Source organism: Balaenoptera acutorostrata, chromosome 1 (assembly GCF_949987535.1).
Source record: "Balaenoptera acutorostrata chromosome 1, mBalAcu1.1, whole genome shotgun sequence".
Lineage (NCBI taxonomy): Eukaryota > Metazoa > Chordata > Mammalia > Artiodactyla > Balaenopteridae > Balaenoptera > Balaenoptera acutorostrata.
The window spans coordinates 34766834-34782001 of record NC_080064.1 but is presented as its reverse complement, the minus strand read 5'-3'; the positions used below and the strand labels follow the sequence as shown (position 1 = coordinate 34782001).

Sequence of the window (15168 nt, the reverse complement as noted above, 5' to 3'; positions counted from 1 at the left end):
CCGTGTGTGTGAGCCAGACCTTGTATGTGTGTGCTTGTGTGTCTTGTGATTGTGTGCTCACGTGTCTGTGCCTGGGTATGTGATTGTGTCGCCTGCGTGATTGCGACTGTGTGCCTCAGTGTGTCTGTGTGTGATCATAAGCCGCAGACAGAAGAGAAGGCATTCTGCCCAGGGTAGGGAGGGCGGGATGGCTCCCCACTCAGGTTCTGGCTTCTTCCTCCCTTCCTAGCCTTGTTAGCCACTCGAGTCTTCCCCAGCAGCCCACGTCCCCGGAGACATTTGCCTGGGATAGAGTTGGGTTCCCAGGCACACTCAGGGTTAGGCCCTGCAAGTCCAATACAGATGAATTCTTCCCCTTTTCTCATCACATCCCTGGCCTGGCCGCTGTCACTGCTCCTCCCCACTGTGGCCCTTTGGACTGGATCCCAGATCTATCTATAACTGCTCCTGCCCCCAGGCAGCTCCTACCCTCCTCCTTGCGCCCCACAAAGCTTCCTGGCCAGACCAGAAGCTGGTCCATTGTGAGTTGCTGGCCTGTGGCTGATCGTGTTTTCTGCAGGCCTCAAAGGCCAAGAAAATACATGAGGCAATGGAAAGAACACGAACTCTGGAGTCAAAAGAACCTCAAGTTCCATCTGGGCAAGACATTGCTCTCTCTGAGCCTCAGTCTCCTCATCTGTATAATGGGATTAAAGTGTTGATGAAACCGTCCATGAGAAGTCAGATGGAAGCAGCCAGCACGGGCTCTGGTACACTGTCAGTCCCAAGGACCCATCTGCCTTCCCTGTCTGCCCTCCTCCCTTGCTTCTCAAGAGCACATGCCAAGACCCATGGATTCCCCTGCACACCATCCTTCCAATCACCCCTGGCCCTCCCAGGGTACTGCTGGGGGTGGAACACACCCCTTCTCTCCTGGACCAGTGCAGCAGCCATACCTAGACAGTCCGCTCCCAACACCAAGGGCCATGATGATCTTTCTAAATCACAGCTCTTCTCATGGTCTTCCCCTAGCTTCCCACTGTCACCGGGTGAAGGGCAAAACGCCTTAGCCTGGTGTTTAAAGCCTCCTCTGGCTGCTCACCCACAGCCCCTCTTGATACACTCTTTGCTTCAGCCCATCCCCCCCTCCCTTCCCCTGTGTGCTTCCTGTTGCCAGGCCTTTGCCATATAGCCCCCATCTCTGTGGGTCCAAATCCTCCCATTGATCAAATCCTCCCAGTTCAAATGCCACCTGGTCTGGCAAGCATCCCCAGACCCGGCCACGGGGGGACCTTTTCTCCCTGCAGAGCCCCAGGGAGTTTGTGCCCGTGTCCTATCCTCCCTCTAGCCTGTGGGCTCTGGGGCACATGGCAGGAGCACCAGGTGGGTCTCCCCCCTTCCCTGACAGCCTTCGGGTGTGATAGGTTGTTTCCGTGGCCGATGCCCAGGGCAGGCCAGGGGGCGGGGGGAGGAGGCCCTGCCGTGTGGGGAGCAGATGGTGAATGGAGCTCCCCCAGTGCCTTGTCCCGGCCAGGCCATGGGGATGTGAGATGACACTGCTGAGCAAACAACCAGACACACCCTCTGTCCACTCCCCAGCTGCCCCCGGAGCATCACGGGAAAGATCCTGCCCACCCCAGCGCCTGGGGGAGGGGAGGAAGCCCTCCACCCCCACCTGGATTTGGGCTCAAGCCAACAGGCCTCAGATTCCCACTCAGTCATCCACTTTCTCTGTGGCCCTGGGCTCTCTCCCAGGAGCCCCGTTTCCTCCTCCGTACAACGGGTATCACTGCCCTGTAAAACAGGGTCTGACTCAATGGTTGTGCCTTTCTTCTTCTCCTTCCCCAAAGATGGGGGTCTGGGGCTAGGAAGACAGGACAGGAGGTACGAACCGAAAAAAAGTTTAAGCTTTTCTTTGGCACTTGTGAGAACTGGCCTCTGTTCTGGAATTTACAGCTTTGTGACTGCAGCTGGTGCCAAGTCCACCTGGCAATGAGTCTGAAAAGTTGTGCCTTCCTCTAGGCTGAGCTAGCCCCACACTTGTGTCTGTGCTTCCCTCTCTGTTGGCTGGGTGCCCTCGTGCAGAGCGCCACCAGTGAAACTGTGCCCGGAGCTTCTGTCCACACCCTTGGGAAAGTCATGGTTTCTTACCCTCTCTGGGCCTCTGAGCTTCAGTGTGCCCACCTATAAAAGGGGGTTCTATAGCGATTTCTTACGTATTCCCAGAGCTATTGGGAGGTTCACATACATCGTGATGCCTTCCTCAGGCAGTTCTGGGCTCTCAGAAGAACCTACAGGACATGTTTGCAAGCAGGATGCGGAGGCTGTAAAATGTGGGCCACACCCTCTTCATGGTCACACAGATCAACATGGGAGTCTTCAGACTCCCACCTGGGCTCTGTTCAGGCCTTTCTTCCTAGGGTCAGCTGAGGCCTCCAGCCTGCAGGGAAGCAGAGCCAGGCCTGGGAGGGCTGGGCCTCAGTGGACCCAACTTTAACAGGCACGCTGGAACCATGACGAGGTCACCCAAACACAAGAGTTCAACAATCTCTAGGCCAAAAGGAATGGCATCAGCATCCTCACAGAGAACAGAGGGCAGCCTGACAGCAGGGGAAACCCAGGCAGCTGCCAGCAGTGGGTGGCTGGGCTGCAGGGCTGGCTCTGGTTTTCACAACTGTAAAGCACGTAGCCTAGAGCGAGTGCCTGATAAACGTTCGCTGCTATTATTAATGTTACGATTATTACTAATACCACAGCCTTCCTGGTCTCCTGAGAGATCAGGGGTACCCACTAAGTGCCAGGCCTTGTATGGGTACTGGGACCACGATGGAGCAAGACACAGGCTCTGCTCTCAGAAGCTCGTAGGAAAGTGGGCAGGACAGATAGTTTGGTAGGTTTTATAAGGGGAAAGTATAGGAGGCTGGTGGAGATGGTCTTAACACAGGCTTGCTGGGGCTGGAAGTCAGTGAGGAAAGTTTTCTAGGCAACCCAAAATTCACAGTGTAGTTGTTATCGTCTCCATTTTTCTGATGCAAAAACTGAGGTTCAGAAAGGGCACACAGCTGTTCACTGATGGAGCTGGGACTCTAACCCAGGGCTGCCTGGCTCCAAAGCTGGAGCTTTTCCACCTACAGCACCCCAAGTATGGGCCCCTTCTTCCTGGCCCACTCCTAGGGAGTCTTTCGGGATCCTGGGCAAAGGGTGAGCAGGGGCCTGACCATGATGGGCCTTGAATGCCCGGCCAGGGAGTCTGGGCTTCCTTCTGAAGGTTTTGGGGCAGCCACTGATGGGTTTTCAGGTGGGGAGGCAGGTAGAGGTGGCATGGCCTGGGAGGCTATGGAGGTGTGAGAGTTTGCCAGAAGAGGTGGCCTTGTATGTGAGGCGCCCAAACAACCCAGACCCACTCGCCACCCGTAAGAAATGATGAGGGGTGTTGGGGTGCTGGGGAACCAAGGCCACAGGATTCAGGTGGGGGCCCAGGGCGATCCAGAACCCCAGGCTTCCAAGAGGACCCCAAGATCCAGCGGCTTCGATGCAGGAGAGGAGGGAGGGGGTCTGAACTCACACCTGGGCCCAGGCTGGGCCAGGGAATTGGCAGGGGAGGGAGGGGTGTTGGTTCCCATTTCCCAGGGGAGATGTCAGAGGTAGGGTTGGGTAGGGCAGGGCCCAAAGTGCTAATGCCTAGGAGCCGTTTCCTCTTTCCCACAGTGTGGAGCTACATCACTCCCACACACCCACTCCACCCCAGCCTTGCAGCAGGTAAGCCCCGGCTAAGGGGTTATGGGAGAAAGAGGCTTCAGGAACCAGAGGCCCCTCCCATTACCCCCAATCCCACTGTAATTTAGGAGGGGAAAGACTGAAAAGCCAAAGGGAGCCAGAAACAGGGCTCCTGCAGCCCACAGCGGCCGCGCCGAACCCCATCCTTCATGCTAAACCCAATCCCAGGGCAGCCCGAGCCCCGCACTTCACCCCAGATCCAGCCCCAGTCATAAACCTGACCCCACCCACACCTCCAACTTACACTGCAGACTCAGCTCCCACCTTAACCCTACCACAGAACCCTAAGCTAACCCCAAACCAACCTCCGTGTCAGCTACAATCCCCACATCGACCCACTCCTAGCTGCACCCCTGATTCCAAGCCTAACCGTGACACTTAGCCCACGCCCGAGCTCAGCTCCATCCTGACCCTGACCCAAACCCCAATCTGAGTCCTAACTTGAACTCCTATCACTATCTGCTACTTCATCTTGCCCTAATGTAACTCCAGTCCCAGTTGGTAACCTAAGACTGATCTTAACCCAGCTTTCACCCTAACCCAGCTCAAGTCCACCCAACCCCAATTCCAACCCCAGCACCAGCCTCAGCTGCACTCCTGATCTCTACCTGTGCTCACCACCATCCCAATCACAATACATTCTACCCTTATGTGTATCTCTAGCCTCACCTTCAACCCAAACTCCATCCGTAACCCTAAGGTACCCTATCCCATCCCTAACCCTCTGCTGGGGCTCATTCCCACCCAGCTCTCAGCTAGCAGCGGCCACCATGTGGCTGGACTGGACATGTAGATTTCAGCGTACACACACACACACCTCGCATATACTAACACACTTCAACTTACACACATTCCTCAGTGTACACACACACACTAGAAAAGGGAGGGAATCTTAGTCTGGTTCTGAGGACTAGCCTGAGAGGGCAGGTTGACCAAGTGTTTCCTGCCCCTCCCTTGGGCTGAACCCCTTTGAAGGTCCCTCCAATTTCCCCTGCAGTGACTCTCCCCATCCAGGGATTCCCACCCCCATCCCTTTCTTTGGAGCCATCCAGGCTTGCAGCCAGATTGGTTTGTAGATTAGAACAAAGCAGCTCCCAGGGCTTCCCTTCCTCCGTGTCCTGGAGGCTCTGCTCACAAAAGAATACAATGAACACACACTATGCGGGGTACAGTCCTCATGGGGGTCAGAGTCTAGAGGGGCAGAGACACACACCCAAGTAATCCAACTCAACAATATCCCCAGTAGGGGAATGTGTCTGGTTCTGTGAGAACAAAGAGAGGTTATTTAGCTGAGGATGCAGTGGGGGTTATTGGATCTGGGCCTTAAAGTTTAAGTAGGAGTTCACCTAGTGACAAGGAAGGAAAAGCCTTCCAGGCAGATGGAGTAGCATATTCAAAGGCAAGGGTGCTGGGAGAGTTGAGCCTGGCAGGAAAGGCCAGGGTGGGGGAGATTAGGCTGAGTTAGCTGGGGGAAGCAGAGCAGAAAGAGGAGGGACACGGTGCGGGCGGGGGGTGGGGGGGATGGTTAGAGGGGCAAGGGAATCAGGAGGGAGTGGGGAGAGCACATCCGAGGATGATCTGAGGCTGCAGGACAGGCAGGACAGCAGGCCCAGCACCGGATGAGAACAGGCTATGGCTCAGATGGGCAGGTGGTCTCCAGAGGGGCCAACGGGTGCCAGAAGCTGTTGTGGCTGTTGATCAAAGTAATAATAACTGAAGGATCTTTTACTGAGTGCTTTCTGTATGCCAGGCATTGAGGTAAGCATTTTTATAACCTCATTTAATTCTCAAAATAACCCTACGAGGTACGTATTATTATATTGGTCCCCAGAGAGGATACAAGGGGTCCTGATGTTCAGAGAGGGAAACAATTTGTCCAGATTCACACACATAGGAATGGGGCAGTAGGTGGGACTCGAACCAGGCCTGTGGATGGCAGAGCTGAGTCCTTCCTCAAAGTCACAGTGGCCAAACCTAATGCCTGCCTTGGTAATCTCATTTCTTTTTTTTTTTTTAATTAATTATTTATTTATTTAATTTTGGCTGTGTTGGGTCTTTGTTTCTGTGCGAGGGCTTTTCTCTAGTTGCGGCAAGTGGGGGCCACTCTTCATCGCGGTGCGCGGGCCTCTCACTATCGTGGCCTCTCTTGTTGCGGAGCACAGGCTCCAGACGCGCAGGCTCAGTAGTTGTGGCTCACGGACCTAGTTGCTCCGCGGCATGTGGGATTTTCCCAGACCAGGGCTCGAACCCGTGTCCTCTGCATTGGCAGGCGGATTCTTAACCACTGCGCCACCAGGGAAGCCCCGGTAATCTCATTTCTTAACACTTGAAGACCCCTGGCAACCTCCTCCTCCCCCCAGGCTGAATTACTCACATTTCCTTGATTATTCCAGGCCTATTTCACCTCCCTGCTGTCTCACATGCAGTATCCTCTGCAAGAAATGGCCTTCTACCCTTAGCCCCTTCTCTAAGAAAATTTCCACCCATTCTCTAAAGCTCCTTTGGGAAAGCTTCTTGAACTGCCCCGCCCCTTGGCTGGTTGAATGGCCCCTCCATTCCTCATGCCCACCCACTCCCCTAATCACCCTGCATTGCCACTGGGCCTCCCTGTTTAAGGGCTGGGCTGGGTCTGCAGCCCCACCCTGGTGCATGGCCTGGCCCAGAGCCATCAGCGAGTGTGAGTGGTTGGTCCTGAATGCAGGACCCAGCCCAGCTGTGGGTTAAAGTGGGAGCCCAGGGAGGGGCTGGGGCTCTGACGGCCTCCCCCCCGACTGCTTTCTTACCAGACAGGGCTGTCTTGAGCCTTATCTGATTAGGGTTAAGTTGACAAGCAAGCAGATGAGACACTGGCAAAGACTCCTGGGTTACTCAGTAACCCTGCCCTCTTTTAAAGTCCCACTGTTTTCGCCTGGCATCCAGAACAAAGCACTCTTCTCTCTTAGGCGCTGCTGCCATGAACACCCTCCTGCTCTCTGCACTGTGCCTCCTTGGGGCCTGGGCCGCCCTAGCAGGGGAAGTCACCGTGAAGGTAAGTTCTCTGTCCCTACTGTGGCCCAGCTGGCTCTCTATGTCCAGGGCCCAGGGCCTGTCCCCTGATAGACCACCCCTCTGGGGATGGAGTGGGGGGTATGTCTAAGGCGTGACTCTTCCCCAGGGACCCCCTTCTCAGTCCTGCCTCTTACGCCTTCCTCTTCAAACTTGGAGAAAGAACATCAGGTAGAGAAAAGAGAAACAATTTGGGAAAGGCAGGTGATTAGCCAATGTACAGAGTGCCTGCCATGACCAGGTTCCTCCAGTATGTCACTGCGACGCCAGGATCACCGTGGCAAGAGGGATTATTAGTCTCATTTTTCAGAGGAGTCAAATAGAGTCTCAGAGAGATTCTGTAACTGGGCATGGGCACATGGTTGGGAAGTGAAGGAGCTTGATTCAGTTCCAGACCTTCCTCCTCAGCCAAAGCCCTGGCCTGGGTCTCAGGAATCACCTGGGCAGCCTGGAGGTCCTGACGGAAGGGTGTGCCCATCGGTGTGGATGCTAGCCGTAGGCCAGCCTGGTACTCATCGGGGGCCCCATTCTATCACAGCCAGGCCCCGGGAGGCCTTTTACTGCTTCTCAAACATCAGCCAGGCAGCAGGCTGGAGCCGGGGGGCCAGGGGATCAGCCGACGCTGCTCTCAGGCAGGGGTGAAGACAACTGGGGCACAGCCACGTGGATTCAGGATGCCTGAGCCTTGGTCCCAGCTCCGTGCCTCTCCCTGAAAATCAGCACAGCGGCTCCCACTAATAGGCACCTATTGTGTCCCTGCCGCTTCAAATCTGTCTTCTCCATTCCTCATATAACAGGCAGACCCTAGGATCCCAGAGTGTAATGACCTGTCCATGGTCGCAGAGCAAAACCAGGATTCAAGCCCAGTGTCTGGCTCTGAGCTCTGACCACCTCATATTGCCCCGCAGTGGAGCACCTGGCTCCCGCGTGCCGCAAACACTGTTTGAGTGCCACCGGGGCTGGAGAGGGGGCAGTCCTCGGGGAAGCGGCCAGGGAGCAGGCTGTAGCCTGGCCTCACACCCTGGACATGTCTCTCTCAGGATGGAAAGTTCTCCTTTTCTCTGGAGTCAGTGAAGAAGCTCAAGGACCTCCAGCAGCTCCAGGAGCCTGGGGGGCCTAGAAATACTGTTGGATCCCTCGTTCCCATCCTCTGCAGCTCCCCGAGTTTTCCCGAAGAACTCAAGCCTCTCTGCAAGGAGCCCAATGCCCAGGAGATCCTGGAGAGGCTCGGTGAGTAACCCCCTCTCTGAAGGGCGGGGCCCAGGAATCCCCTGATTGGTGGCACGTGAAGGAGAGATGTGTTCTGATTGGTGGGATTCCGAGGATGCGCTCTGCTCTGATTGGAGGGTTAAGCCCTCTGCTGTGCGTCCTGGTTTGTCTGGTCTCAGCTGTAACGCCTTTCTGGGTAGGCTCTCCGCCCTGATTGGCTGGCTTGCAGTACTTGTGTCCTGGTTTGGGGTGGAAAGTGCAGATGGTCCGAGAGGACAGGCCTGGGTGGCGGATGGTCAAACTCTGGCTCAAGGGAGGGCGGGAGCTTTGGGCAGAGGAAGCTGCTTTCACGGGGCCCCGTTTCTCCTGTCCAGAGGCCATCGCCGAGGATCCAAGCACGTGTGAGATCTGTGCCTACGCTGCCTGTGCTGGATGCTAGGACGGCGGGTGCTCACTACCTTCTGTCCCTCCCCCGCAGGCCGCTCTCCCTCCTCGCAGCTCCACCTACCCAGAATGGAGGGGTGACGAGAGGGCAGCCTGGGGAGGCCCAGCCCCTGCCCCCGGTGCTTTCCAAGCACCCCCACCCACGGCTAATAAACCAGATTCCAGAGTCCTCCTGGTGTTGCTTTCATTCCTTCTTTCATCCCACTTTATGGATGCCTACCCTGCCCTCGCCAGCTCAGGGTTTAGTGTGCTAAGTGCAAGAACCCTGCTCTTCCTGCTAAGCCAGCATCGGTACTGCCCCCCACTCACAGACACCGAGGAGACTTGAATCCAACGACCACCAATGGAGGAGGGGAACTTCTGCTTTTCTTTCATGATCCCTAAGCCACATGTGAGCTCCTGTACTGGTTTGGATGACCAACACAAGCACTGAGGGGCTATGAGATCAGCCCCTGGCTGGAGAGTGTTCAAGGGGCCTCAGAATCTGGCCCCGTCCTGACCACTTCAGCACTGCCTCCTGCCCTCTCCCCAGGGCCCACACCGCAAGCCATAGTTCTCACTATGTCCTCTGCTCCTCTCACCCCTGCTCACCCCTGATCTCTTGGGAGATCCCTCCTCCCAAGGTTGCAGGGGTGCTTGATGAGATGGCTGGTGGGGTAGAATTATCTAATGCTCCTACTCTGGAGCCAAACTCTCTCGGTGTCAGTCTAGGCACTGCTTGTTACCAGCTGTGTGACTTCAGGCAGGTTACTTAGCCTGTTCTCTCCCCTACTTCATAGGGGTGAGTGAAGATTAAATGAGGTAATACAGGGAAAACACTTAGAGCTCCACCGGGCCCAGCGTGAGTGAGCACTGTGCTGATGCTATTATTATTATTATTATTTCTGTCTAGATGGCTCTGCCTTGTGCCTGGCACATAGCAGGTGCTCACTCAGTGGCAGTTCCCATTATTGCCTCCTTCCCAGGCAGGTGGGAGACGAGGCCAGATGGTGAGTGGGCTCAGTTTAGACTTGAGAGTTGGTACTGGGGAGGCACAGAAGGGTAAGGGGCACTGTGGGAGCAGCGCTGCAATGTTCCTCTGGCTTGGTGGGCATGGAGAGCCTGCAGGATGCAGGGCAGGGAGGAAGCTCTGGCCTCGCTGGGGAGAGAGGATGGGGACGGGGAGGGAGGCAGTGATGATAGAGGGATGAGAGGGGCCCAGAGAGACGCAGGAGGCATTGCAAAGGCGCCTAGCCAGACTTGCCTGCGGCGGGGGAGGACAGGAAGGAGCCAGAGCTCCGAGGGGTGTGGCCTGGGAGGCTGGGAGGTTAACAGGACGATTGAGCACAACTGGGCAGGCAGGAGGGGCAGCTGGTCTGGGGGAATCCACCATGGCCTTGGCCCTGGGAGCTGAGTTCAGAGGGTGTGGCCCCTTTGTACCTGGCTTTTCTCCTCTCTGGCTGCCCGGGACAGAGGCCGGGGAGGAAGCCACCCTGTGGAAAGCCCTTCTCCCAGGAATTCCCAGTCTGGCTCTTGGCCTTTAGTAGAGCACTGAGGGCCCCTGGGGGAATGCGGTGGCTGCAGGGCATCCTCCCTTGGGTGTCATTAGCTGCAGCTGGGCCTGGAGTCACAGGGAGGCGGTAACATGATGGTTCAGAGCATAGACTCTGGCCCAGACTTCCTGGGAAGAAGCCTGCTTTGCCACTTTGCTGAGCCTGTGACCCTGGACTAATTAGTTCTCTCTGCACCTGATCTCCTCATTCGTAAAGGTAATACGAATGGTACCTGCTTCACTGAACTGTCGTGAGGACTCGGTGAGTTAATACCTACAAAGAATTTAGAACAGTACCTAGGATATAGCAAATGCTCAATAGATGCTGGTATTATTAATATTCCTTAGGGCCACCAGGATGGGGAGAGGGAAGGAAGGCCTTCCATATGGAGCTGGCCAGGCAGTCCCGGGGAGCCCAAGAAGGAGGGTAAAGGTGAACTCAGGCAGGCCCGGGGGCAGAATCAGCCCCGAAGGGGCACCATGTGGTTCCTCCCTCCACCCCCTCCACCGCAGTCCCACCTACGGGAGGGAGCCCCCCGTCCCCCCACCAGACCCATCAGGAGCACAGAAGCTCTGGCTCTGCAGCTGGGCCAGGCCTTGAGCTCAGCTTGGGGAGTCAGATGGATCTGGGTGCTCTGTGGCTTCCCAGCCCTGTGATCATGGGCGACTCATTTCCACCCAGAGCCTCACTCCTTCGATATGAAATAGAGCAACTCCTCAGGCAAGGAAACCAGGAAAATACCTTACTCAGGAGTCCAACCCACCCAGCTTCCTAGGCAGCTCTGCCTATGGCTCCTGGGGATGAACAAATGGACACCTGACTCTATGTGTAGGTGGGGAATCTTTATTCAGCAGCAGGGCTGCCTCAGGGGCCAAACTCTCCTCCAACCATGGGTCCAACTGCTTTGTGCCAGATCCAGCTGCTTGGGCCCTGCAGGGCGGGGTGGGGGGCGGGGATGACCGTGGTGGCGGGGACCCGTAGAGCCTGGATGGGGGTGGGTGCTGTGAAGGCAGTGGGCTGGGGGGGGGCACGGTGTCCAGGGTGGGCTCAGGGCACCCAGGCCATCTTAGCTGCAGCCAGTACAGGCAACATTCACGCACAGCTCGCAGTCATCAGCAGCGATGTTCCCTGGGCAGAGGAGAAAACTGGTCAGCTGAACCTGAACCTGAAACATCTGTGGTCCAAGGAGCCACTGACCAGGCAGCCAGAGAAGGCCTGCTTCTGAGAGGGTTTGAGGCAGGGGCCTGGCATCCTTCTCATAGATTAAGAGCAAGAAAGTTTAGAAGAAGCGTGAGCAGCTTGGGCTCAAGTCCCAGGTTCTGTCCTCCTAGCAGTGCCTGGGCAAGTCACTTAAACTCTGTGCCTGAGTTTTCCTGCCTGCTCGACTGTATCAGCCTGACAGAGGGGTTGTGAGGAGAGCTTGCAGGCAAAGGGATTGACCCAGGGCCTGGCACTTAGTAGGTGCTCAATAAATACTAGCTACTAGAGATTATCATACTAAGTGAAGTAAGTCAGAGAAAGACAAATATCCTATGCTATCACTCATGTGGAATCTAATTTTAAAAAGTTACAAATAAACTTATTCACAAAACAGAAACAGACTTAACAGATGTCGAAAACAAACTTGTGGTTACCAAATGGGAAGAGTGGAGGGGGAGGGATAAATCAGGAGCTTGGGATGAACATACACACACTACTATATATAAGGTAGATAACCAACAAGGACCTACTGTATAGCACAGGGAACTCTATTCAATATTCTGTGATAACCTATATGAGAAAAGAATCTAAAAAAGAATGAAAAGATGTGTATGTATAACTGAATCACTTGGCTGTACACCTGAAACTAACACAATATTGTAAATCAATGATACTCTAATAAAATCAAAAGAAAAAAAGAAAAAAAAATACTAGCCAGTTGCCGCATTCTCCTGGCCAGCTGTTTCATCCCTCACATTTCAGCTTAAATGTCACCCCGTCTCGGAAACCTTTCAGATCCCATTATGTAACAAGGAAGAGCCAAATCTGACTACATGTTGGATCTGTTGTTTCTTTTACTTTATCCTTTGCTTTCCGCTGCTTTTGTTCACTAAAAGGATACTGTCTATACATAATGGCCTGCCTTGGGGAACCCTGCCCCTTTACCTGAATGTTAAACCAAAGTGCTATTGTTCAGGGACACATCCTGACCCTGTCCACCCTGTGGATGGCTGCAAGAAAGAAGAAATTAACACATCCCCTCCCAGAAGCTGGCCATTCCAAGGGACATTTGCAAAACTTATGGCCTTTTTACTTTACTTCCTCATCTCCTCCCCCTCTCTGTTCTATAAAAGAAACTGGCACCCAAACCCCGATAAGATGGTTTTTTGGAGACCTTAGTCTGCCATCATCTCGGTCTGCTGGCTTTCCAAATAAAGTTGTATTCCATGCCTCAACACCTCGTCTCTGATTTATTGGCCTGTCATGCGGTTGGACTCAGTAACACTTATGCCACCGTGGACGTGAGCCATCTCTCTCCCGTGTCCCCACTGTGCCTCCCCCATCATCCCACTGCATTGCAGTCATTTTTGTGGGTCCGTTTCCTGTGTCCCCTTCCCCCCAATCTGTGTAGTCTTGGAGGTAGGTTGATCACCCCGTCCAGGTTGCCGGGGACTGAAGGAGTTCCTGGCATGCCTGATTTCAGTGCCCAAACCGGGTAGGCCAGGGGCTTGAGTTTCTTAAATCTCCCTGTTCTCAGCCACTGGGTGTTTAACAGAAACCACAAGAGGCAGAGGAGCTGGGGTGTGGGAAGGAGAGACAATGAGGGGCAGGAGGCTTGCCAGGGGTGGGGGGACTCACTCAAGGCCTGGAAAATGCTGTCCGCTTCCCCGGAGGCACAGATGGGCTGGAGGTCCAGTGGCAGGGCCGGGTGGTGGCAGACGGAGGGCTGGGGGCTCTGGGTTTGCAGGCCAGGGCTGGGCACCCATTGCCCCTCCAATTCATTCAGCTTCTTCACCGATTCCAGTTGGACCTGGAAGCCTTGGTACTGGGGGAGGAGGGAGAGGAGATGGGAGGGCATCAAAACCTGAGCAGGAAGGGGGTGGGACACTGCCAGGAGACCAGGGTTCCTCAGGCCCCCCAGAGCTTCCCTGTTCTCACGGAGTGGGAAAGTCAAGGTCATACTCAGAAGACTGCCTACGTGGAAGGTGGTGCCTGGCACTTCACACCCCCGTGTCACAGGCTAACTGGGAGATGAGGTCGAGCAGGGCCGTGGAGCACATTGGTTCAAGGCGTGGGCTTTGAAGGCCAGGGGACTTCGGTTCAAATCCTAGCTCTTCCCGACTGGCTGACCATCTCTTCCCCACTCTAAGCCTCATCTGACAAATGGACATAATCAAACTCCACTGCTCTCTGGTGCCTGGTACCCAGGGCACCCTCGATAATTGCATGATTGCCCTTGAACTGACATGGCAAAATGATGGCAATGCCTAGTCTAGCCAGCTGGGCTCCAAAGCCAAGGCTGCAGGGGGAAGCTGACACCGCTCCCCAGGATTTCCTTATTCCTTCCCAAGGAGGCCCCGCCCAGAGTCAGGAATGTGCCGCCCAGGAGCCCAGCGGCATCCTGCCACACCCACAGGCAGGCCCTGTTTCCAGAAGACTCCTTCTGTCTCACAGCTGCCCTGGAAGGAGACCCAGATTCCCTGCTGTCTTCTCTCTGGGCCTTTGCATATGCTGTGCCCTCTGTCTGGAGCAGTCGGTGACCTCTGTGCCTGGCTACCTCCTGCCCATCCTGCAATGTCAGCTCGAGTTACCGGCCGGGGCAACTTTTCCTGGTGACCCTCCACCCTCCTCCCCATACATGGGTGAATACAGAGAGTTGTGGGAGCATAAAAGAAGTCTCCCTGCCCTCTGGGCTCTTCAAGGGCAGGGATCACGTCTTCCACATCTGATCTCTGACTGAGAGGGACATTTGAGGAGAGCAATGCTGAATGACCATAATTTATTGCTATTATCATCACTGTCATAGCCACCATTGGCATCCCAGCTGCTCCCCCCCACCAGCTGTGTCCCTGGGCTGTGATTGGGTGTTGGGCTGAGCCCTGGGTCCTCAGCTATCCTCAGTGAATTGCCCAGCATTCCCTCTCCATCCCAGCCTCTCACCATGGGGACCTTCAGGACAAACCTGGATGTAGACTGACTGTGCGCCCTGCAGCAGTACCAGGAAAACCGCAGCAACCCCACACAGCAGCAGCCCTGACACCACCCTGCGAGCCATCTCGTTCCCTCTGTGTCTCGCCACTGTCCACCAGGCTTCCACTCGCTTCCCCAGCTGGCAGCTCTTTATAGGCCGGATTCCAGCACCCTGGTCACTCATTAACTGGCCAGCCAGGGTGGGGTTGACAGCTGGCTGGCATCCTGACAAGCCCAGAGCCCATCCCCGGGAAAGGGGTTGGGGATGATAGAGGTAAGGAGGCCCAGAGCACACTGGAGCATGATGCAGTGTTAAGCGCCTGCCTTGCGCGCAAGACAGCGAGCGAGTGGGATGAGAGGGAGGCCATTTCACAGACAGGGAAAGTGAGGCTCCAGAGGTAAAGTGCCTTGTCCCAGGTGACAGAGCTAGTCGATAGCAGAGCAGGTCCTCAGGCGTCTGACCCAGCTCAGCCTAGGGTTCTTTCTCAGGTCAAAAGGTGCAGACAGACAGGTTGGTCCAGGACAAGGTGGGCAGATACAAGGCTGACCTCAGAGTTCTCCATGCCCTCAGACCCATGCCTCTCCCACTCCCCTCTCCCCAGTTCTATTTAAGAACCATCATTCTGATCAGTCCCTGCCCAGGCCCTCAACCTGTCTCTGCCTGCCATTTCCCATGGTGATGGGTACACTCAGGCCAGGTATTGTCCATCTCACCTGTCGGTGCCTTTCAGAAGCCAGTAGCCTACCCCGGTATGGAGGAAAGCGCACCTGCCTTGGAGACAGATTGACCTGGGTTCAAAACCTGATCCTGCTGCATCTGCGTGATCTTGGCAAGTCACATCGACTCTGACTGAGCCTTAGTTTTCTCTTCCATCAGATGGGCATAGTGATAGAATCCACCACAAGAGGTTGCTGTGAGAGTGATGGGGCTGGGCCCGCCTGAGCTCGTCCTCGTCTGGGGGTGACTCGTGCTGTCACAGGTCCCTTAATTTCACAGTTGCCATTCGGGGCA

At 55.4% G+C, this 15168-nt stretch overlaps 2 protein-coding genes across 3 annotated transcripts; one reads left to right on the top strand and one right to left on the bottom strand.

The window, feature by feature from the left end:
• The first annotated feature begins 6677 nt into the window (after positions 1 to 6677).
• On the top strand, positions 6678 to 8623 carry GUCA2A (guanylate cyclase activator 2A). Of its 2 annotated transcripts, none has more exons than XM_007164664.2 (3): positions 6678 to 6784; positions 7842 to 8031; positions 8489 to 8623. In XM_007164664.2, the coding sequence occupies exons 1-3, from the start codon at positions 6710 to 6712 to the stop codon at positions 8533 to 8535; spliced, it is 312 nt and encodes a 103-aa protein (XP_007164726.1). In that variant the 5' UTR covers positions 6678 to 6709; the 3' UTR covers positions 8536 to 8623. The 2 variants fall into 2 exon arrangements, with proteins under 2 accessions (XP_007164726.1, XP_007164725.1); XM_007164663.2 differs by having other exon boundaries at positions 8385 to 8623.
• Positions 8624 to 10813: 2190 nt separating this feature from the next.
• On the bottom strand, positions 10814 to 14264 carry GUCA2B (guanylate cyclase activator 2B). The gene is made up of 3 exons (XM_007164665.2): positions 14149 to 14264; positions 12825 to 13011; positions 10814 to 11114 (listed from the first exon to the last, which is right to left on the bottom strand). The coding sequence occupies exons 1-3, from the start codon at positions 14239 to 14241 to the stop codon at positions 11053 to 11055; spliced, it is 342 nt and encodes a 113-aa protein (XP_007164727.2). The 5' UTR covers positions 14242 to 14264; the 3' UTR covers positions 10814 to 11052.
• Between the last annotated feature and the right edge of the window lie 904 nt (positions 14265 to 15168).

Coding starts and splice junctions, on each gene's coding strand:
- GUCA2A (XM_007164663.2), top strand. CDS start 6,710: ATGAACACCCTCCTGCTCTCTGCACTGTGCCTCCTTGGGGCCTGGGCC. Junction 6,785..7,841: donor CAGGGGAAGTCACCGTGAAG/GTAAGTTCTCTG, acceptor TGTCTCTCTCAG/GATGGAAAGTTCTCCTTTTC. Junction 8,032..8,384: donor GGAGATCCTGGAGAGGCTCG/GTGAGTAACCCC, acceptor TCTCCTGTCCAG/AGGCCATCGCCGAGGATCCA.
- GUCA2B (XM_007164665.2), bottom strand. CDS start 14,241: ATGGCTCGCAGGGTGGTGTCAGGGCTGCTGCTGTGTGGGGTTGCTGCG. Junction 13,012..14,148: donor CACAGTCAGTCTACATCCAG/GTTTGTCCTGAA, acceptor CTCCTCCCCCAG/TACCAAGGCTTCCAGGTCCA. Junction 11,115..12,824: donor CAGCATTTTCCAGGCCTTGA/GTGAGTCCCCCC, acceptor TCCTCTGCCCAG/GGAACATCGCTGCTGATGAC.